The sequence below is a fragment of the Entelurus aequoreus genome, linkage group LG25 (assembly GCF_033978785.1).
Source record: "Entelurus aequoreus isolate RoL-2023_Sb linkage group LG25, RoL_Eaeq_v1.1, whole genome shotgun sequence".
NCBI classification, from domain to species: domain Eukaryota; kingdom Metazoa; phylum Chordata; class Actinopteri; order Syngnathiformes; family Syngnathidae; genus Entelurus; species Entelurus aequoreus.
The window spans coordinates 23,933,911-23,941,399 of record NC_084755.1 but is presented as its reverse complement, the minus strand read 5'-3'; the positions used below and the strand labels follow the sequence as shown (position 1 = coordinate 23,941,399).

The window sequence follows — 7,489 nt, the reverse complement described above, 5'->3', positions numbered from 1 at the left end:
ATAAACCACTTTGGCCACGGACATCGGCATGGCTCCCGTGGACAGCAGGAAGGTGGACAGAAGAAACCAAATCCACCGCGGGAACAACATCCACCACATTGCGCCCGACACTCTCGGGAAGAGACGACGAATGGAAAGTCCTAGTTGGGAAAAGCAGCCTTGAAAAGTCCTGAAAGTTGCATAAAAGTCGAAAAGAGTGTCTGATACTTTACGACGCGCGCAAGTGGGAAAAAAAGATGGACGGAGTGAGCGAGCTGCAGAGCAGACTGACTTACAGTTAACTTCATTCAAAGACGTTTGCGCACACATTTGGAGTGCGGCGCAGCCTTAATTAACCCTTAGCGTGCACATGTTAATGCGCAATAAAACAGCCGCGCAAATGCGTCTGGACTTTTAAAAATGTGCATTTTTGTTACTTGCATGACGACATTCTGCCTTTTTACTGCCGTGGCCAAAGAAGGGATTATTGATGCATCGCAACATATCATAGCAACCTCCATGGAATGGTGCCCTCTCATGGATGACACTGAAAAGGACAACTGCCTCCACTGAGGGCTGCATCCTGACAAATCTAAAGATGTAATGATGTTAAAATTATGTAAATATTTAATAAAATAATGTGTTCCATCAATAATTATTGAACCGTTTCCCCCTCATTTTTAGGCTCTGTCTACATTAAGCTGGATAACCCCTTAAACGAATAATTATTTAGCCTAAGCATCGTGTCAGCCACACTAAACCATCGTTTAAGGCAGGCGTGTCAAACGTACTGCCATATTTGCCAACCCTCCCGATTTTCCCGGGAGACTCCCGAATTTCAGTGCCCCTCCCGAAAATCTCCCGGGGCACCCTTTCTCCCGAATTTCTCCCGATTTCCACCCGCCCCCAAAAATATTGGGGGCGTGCCTTAAAGGCACTGCCTTTAACGAAACCTTCACCACTTAACAGCCGCATGCTGTCCAGGCGTCCGCTTTTCCTCCAAATAAACAGCGGCCCTGTCACATAATAATGTGGCGTTGGACGGGTTTAACAATGGTCTTTACTAGAAGATGTCAAGAAATGCTGACACGTTGCTTCAAACTGGTTCAATGATAACGCAAGGCATACTTGGTCAACAGCCATACAGGTCACACTGAGGGTGACCGTATAAACAACTTTAACACTGTTACAAATATGCGCCACACTGTGAACCCACACCAAACAAGAATGACAAACACATTTCGGGAGAACATCCACACCGTAACACAACATAAACACAACAGAACAAATACCCAGAATCCCTTGCAGCACTAACTCTTCCGGGTCGCTACAATAACATCTACGGCTTTTGGAGCTCAGTGCACAACTGCACACACGACAAGGAGACGAAGCAGAAGAACGAAGAAGAGACATGGGAGACGACGAGTAAGAAGAAGAAATACGCTTGCAAGTTCCAAAATGATTGGAAAAAATAATTTCATTTCATCCAGAAAAGCTCAAAGGGGAAGGAGTATGCTGCTTGCCCCCCCTCCATCTCCCGAATTCGGAGGTCTCAAGGTTGGCAAGTATGCGAAACGGCCGAACAGGTTTTATCCGCCCCGCGGGATGAGTTTGCGAAGTATAAAAATGAGCCGAAATTTTGAAATGAAAGAAACAGCTGGGCCCTGCAATGAGGTGGCGACTTGTCCAGGGTGTACCCCGCCTTTCGCCCGAATGCAGCTGAGATCGGCTCCAGCACCCCTGCGACACCGAAAGGGACAAGCGGTAGAAAATGGATGGCTGGAAGAAACAGCTGTTCTAAATGTGTCCACTAGATGTCGCAATAGCAATTATTTGTATCTTTTGTAAATGATGCTACATATGTACAAACAAATAAACCACATGATGTTGTGCACCAGTCAAGGAAAATGATCAAACTACATAAATAACATCCTGTAATTTCATTTTGAAACTATTTTTTTTGTCTTGATAGATTGAAAATTGACACCACTGAGTTGACTGATGAACATAATCACATAATTTATTCAGAAAGTATAAATAACGACAAATAATGATAGAATACTATTAACCGCAACATGTAAGTGTAAAAAAAACAACAACATTATGATTTGTACATTTTCAGAATGTGCTTGTTCTATTTTTAAACAAAGAAAACAATCTGAAGATGTCTTTATTTTTAAGTTATCGTGCCGTGATTTTACCAGCCCGGCCCACTTGAGAGATTTTTCTCCATGTGGCCCCCGATCTAAAATGAGTTTGACACCCCTGGTTTAAGGTCCCCCTCCTCGGACAATTTTTTACACGGGTAAGTGCGCCGTGTATTTCTTGAATCTCCGGCTCTTAGCTTTGTATACACTCATCGATTGTTTACAAACTGAGTTCGGAGAGGAAGTGACGTCAGAAAGAACGCACCACAGCCAACTTCATAACAACCGGAGCTAACCACTGGAAAGATGGAAGCGAGTCATTCAGACATGCTTGTGTTTCTCATTCTTCAACATGTACAGACGCTTGTGGAAATCACACATGAATACCTTAAGAGAAAGTGATTGCAGCTATTTGGGATACAACACTTTTCAGACGGCAAGAGAACTATCGAATGTCAACGAGAATGCGGGCTCCCGTGGATGTGATAAAAAAAAGGCAGTCGAGGGAAGACTAGGGAAAACAGCGAATGCTTTTGGACTGGCAACGCAGACTGTATCAGATACTGTGGGCCATGTATGTCGCGGACTCAGCGTCTAGGTCCAGAGTATATAAAGTCACCAAAAAGGAATTGACAATGAAGGTGAAGGCAAAAGAGTGAGGAGTGTCCTGACCAGATATCTAGATCCTTAGATTGATTGATGTAAAATGTTCTTTAACACATTGTTTACTTCAACATGTCCATTAAAGATTTGATTAATTTATGATGTCTCAGGTGTGATTCACTACAATAGATCCCCACAGAACACTGGATTCCAGTTAATTGAAATACCACAACACTGGATATTGTTCAGATAAGTTACATTAAATTTAAGAACTCGTACACAAAGCAACACTGGAGGTGACTATGACGTGCGCATTTTCTGCGCATGCGTACTAGGTCGCGTTGTGCCGGCGGACGAAGGGGCGGAGGGGGTCTTAAACGACCATTGTGTGTGTGTGGACAAGGATAAAGTTAGGTGGGATTTACCCTGGATAACCTTAGAAGGGGCCTGAAGGCAAAACTGTCTCCACTGAGGGCTGCATCCTGAAAAATCTAAAGATTTAATGACGTTAAATTTAAATATTTTATAATATTAATGTGTATAATATAATGATGTGTTTTATAAATAATCATTGAATCTTTTCCCCCTCGTGTTTTAGTACGGGGGTCAGTAATCAGCGGCTCTAGAGCCGCATGCAGCTCTTTAGCGCCGCCCTAGTGGCTCCCTGGACCTCTTTCAGAGATGTTTGAAAATGGAAAAAGATTAAGATTAAAGATTAAAGTACCAATGATTGTCACACACACACTAGATGTGGTGAAATTTGTCCTCTGCATTTGTCCCATCCCCTTGGGGAGCAGTGGGCAGCAGCGGCGCCGCGCCCGGGAATCATTTTGGTGATTTAACCCCCAACTCCAACCCTTTGTTGCTGAGTGCCAAGCAGGGAAGTTATGGGTCCCATTTTTATAGTCTTTGGTATGACTCGGCTGGGATTTGAACTCCAACCTACCAAGATGAAGAAAACATTTTTTTTTTGTTTTAATATGTTTTCTGTAGGAGAACAAACCTGACACAAACCTTCCTAATTGTTAGAAGTCCCACTGTTTATGTTATACATGCTTCACTGATGAGAGTATTTGGAAAGCACGGTTTTGTCCTACTAATTTCAGCGCTCCTTAAACTCACCGTAGTTTGTTTACACATACAACTTTCTCCGAAGCTGCCACAGAAAGACGTGTTTTATGCCACGCCTTCTTTGTCTCATTTTGTCCACCAAACGTTTTGTGCTGTGCGTGAATGCACAAAGGTGAGCTTTGTTGATTTTATTGATTTGCTGGAGTGCTTATCAGGCATACTTGGTCAATCCATGACTGCAAGCTAATCCATGCTAACATGCTATTTCGGCTAACTGCATGTACATATTGCATCGTTATGCCTCGTTTGTAGGTATATTTGAGCTCATTTGATTTCCTTTACTTATGTCCTCTGTGTATTTAATTTATATTTGCATGTCTCATGACACATTCATTATCTGTATGTAATTTACAATATTTTAATATTTTAGATTGAAAAATACTCTACCAGCTTGCAAAGATTGTAATAAATCCATTAGATGAAGACACCCTGCCGTTTCCTTTAACATGGACAAACACATCTATACCTTTGGCCATTCTGAGCCAGTAATTTCCAGGAGTTATTTCATCCTTTAAAAAGCCTCCGTTTTACTAATGATTTCCAATGTTGCAAAAATGTGTAGAAGAAATATTACATTTCAACATTTTTGTCAACAAAGATTTGCGTCAGCCTTTGATAGTAGGCTACTATAGCTAATATAGACACTTACATCATGTGTTGCCTTCATTATAACACTTATATAAGGCTTTTAATTTTTTGCGGCTCCAGACTGATTTGTTTTTTTTAATTTTTGGTCCAACATTTTGGGTTGTTGACCCCTGTTTTGGTACAAAACATGCATCAAATTAAAGTTAAATAAATTAATGAATGACAGGGTGCTTCTTATCACATTTTCCTGCAAACTTATTCCAAACTCGTTCCTGCTCTGTCCCTGATAAGAGCATTAAAACAAAAGTCCCTCTTTCCAGGTAGACGTACTGAGTTTAGACCAGTGGTTCTTAACCTTGTTGGAGGTACCGAACCCCACCAGTTTCATATGCGCATTCACCGAACCCTTTTTAGTGAAAAATATTTTTTTTTTACTGGTGCACAAAATGAGCCGTGCACGAACATCACCTTGTTCAAAGAACAAAACCTACACAGTCCAAGAACTCACAACAAATTACACACCTGCAAATCAGATGGAAAATTAGAGGGAACATTGTTTGGGGGTATCCATAATACGCCGATAGGGAGAAGTTTTTATTACACGATGAGTCGGGTGTGGCTTGATGGCGGAGGCTCCACCAAACCCCTGAGGCCGATTTTTGTTCTCAGAATACAATGTCTTTCCTATTAAAATGATTTAGTCCAAAACATTATTCAAATGAAATTTATGTTTCAGTGAATTAATAAAAAAATAAAAATAAAAATAAAGATTTTAAACTGATAAATACGTGTAAAAAAAAAGGTCTTTCATTTATCCGTTATTTTCACTATAAATTACCTTTATTATTTACATTTAGGCGATTTGTGTTTGGCGTGTGGCACATTGGAACATTTTCACTTTGTCCCTAGCAGGCAAAAAAGTTTGGACACCACTATAATAGTGCATCTCAATAGATTCAAATATTTAAAAAAAAAACACTTTATTTTAGTAGTTCAGTTCAAAAACCTAGAATTAATTTCGTTGAATGAAATTATTCAAGAAATGATTTATTGATAATTCTAAAGATTGTAGTTTGAAAGCCCAAATTTTGAAAATAGTATACAGTTAAATATAGTTAACTACTACTCAAATATGTATACACATATATTCACATACAGGTTTATTTATAGACAAAGCATTTTGTTATTAATAACTATTATATTTCAGATATTCCTTTACATTACAACACATTTTTTTGCTAGATTTTTCCCATTGTAAGCTGTTTTTTTTGTTGTTTGTTTAATTTTATTCCTTCAATGTGCACGTTTAAAATTCACCCAGTTTGCAAACGGCCCACGGGCTGCACTTTAGACAACATTGCATTAGGGGTATGTGAATAGACCAAAGGCCATGTCGACTCCAAACATGTATTCTTTCCTGAGAATAACATGTGACAATATGGGTGGTCTTATATTCGAGGTCAAGAGATTTAGACAAGTGAAACCAGCAGGTGGTTCCAAACGACTTCTGCTGAAGCAAGTCAGAGCTCTTCTTCTTGTCACACACGCACTAGTGACCTCAAAGGGAAACTGCACTTTTTCAGGGAATTTTGCCAATCGTTCACAAACATTATGAAAGGCATGACGACGGATGGATTTTTTTTTAATGCATTCTAAATATTAAATACATGTTAATAAAAGTCTTCTTACAGCGGAGCCAATGGGAGGTCCTCTATTCCACACATAAAATCTGATAAATAACCATTCAAAAAGCGCAGACAATACTTAATTTACATTTGGTGACTTCAATATTAACAAAGTATTAGTGGTATTGTTATTATAAGCGCTAACACAGATAAACAATTTATAGTGGCGATGTGTCCGTATGTTTACATCATCCAGTGGTCAGCTGCTTCCTCGCTTCCTTGCTCCCTGTTGTCATGATCTGTGGTCTGGATCATGTTTTTGTTATTTCCTGTTAGTTTTAAGACTCCAAGTAGTTCCTGTTTTTGTACGTCCTTGTTTGTTTTAGTTTCCATGGCGACTGATTAGTTTCACCTGCCTCATGTGTTCGGGACACGCACTTGCTCTAATCAAGAGACTATTATTTAAGCCTGTCTTTGCCATTTCGTCGGCCTGGCGTCATTGCTCTTTTCATGCCACAGTTGCATGCTTGTTTCATGCTTAATTCATGCTGCTCGTTCCATGTCCGATTCCAAGTTTTTGCTAGTTATTTGTTTCATGCCACAGTAAGTCTTGTTTGTTCTATGTCCATAGTTCAGGCTAAGTGTTAGCGTCTATGTTTCCTGCGTTAAGTTTTTTGTTCTTTAGCCTCTCGTGCAATCGGCACGCTTTCCTTTTGTTTTAGGTCCTGTCTTTTGTCATGTGTAGGATTAATTAATTAATAATTATGTTCCTACCTTCAAGTCCTGTCCGGAATAGTCCGTTTGCGTCCTGAGAGAACAAACCTCGCAGTAAGCTGCGAAAACCCCCCCGTTATGACGCCTGTAAATTCATTGTAGATCATAAATCATGCATGTCACCTGGAAATTAGATGGTTGAGAACATAATCCAACAAGTTGGTAAACTTTGACCGCCATGTAGGACCTGGAACTAACGAGAAAGACATGAAAAGCGCTTGGTACCCCCACCATGTTTCTTTGCAAGGATTAGATTAGAAACATTCTTCATATACATGGGACTATATGAACATCCCAGCAGTCTGCATCCTAATGACAACAGACATTGTACAGTAAGTGATTTTTTTATTATGTTTCTTGGCTCTCATAAAGTCTGCAGTGAGTAATAATCAGTGACGAAAAAAGAAAAAAAAAAGAAAACATTGTGATGCATTTTTGAAAATAATTATTTAAAATATGTAAATATTAAATATTATACATGTGCCCGTTACTACATTACATACACACTTAAATTAAAACCCTAATGGAGGTGTTTGAATGTTTTTAAGAGCTCTATAGGCTCCATTGTAAGGAGACATTTGATCGCATTTATTTATTATTTAGAATGCATTAAAAAAAATAGCATCCATCATCATGGATGCT

General features: G+C 39.5%; 1 protein-coding gene across 2 annotated transcripts in view; it reads right to left on the bottom strand.

Annotated features, from left to right (window-relative positions):
* The window catches only part of wfikkn2a (info WAP, follistatin/kazal, immunoglobulin, kunitz and netrin domain containing 2a), a 76,998-nt gene extending 70,012 nt beyond the window's left edge, over positions 1–6,986 (bottom strand). For both annotated transcript variants that reach the window (XM_062036559.1, XM_062036558.1), the window contains exons 1-3: positions 6,971–6,986; positions 6,848–6,906; positions 1–140 (exon numbers count right to left, since the gene is read on the bottom strand). The exon at positions 1–140 is cut by the window's left edge and continues 90 nt beyond it. In XM_062036559.1, the coding sequence (XP_061892543.1) occupies positions 1–99 (99 nt within the window). In that variant the 5' untranslated portion in view covers positions 100–140; positions 6,848–6,906; positions 6,971–6,986. The remainder of the gene's footprint in view (positions 141–6,847; positions 6,907–6,970) is intronic.
* Between the last annotated feature and the right edge of the window lie 503 nt (positions 6,987–7,489).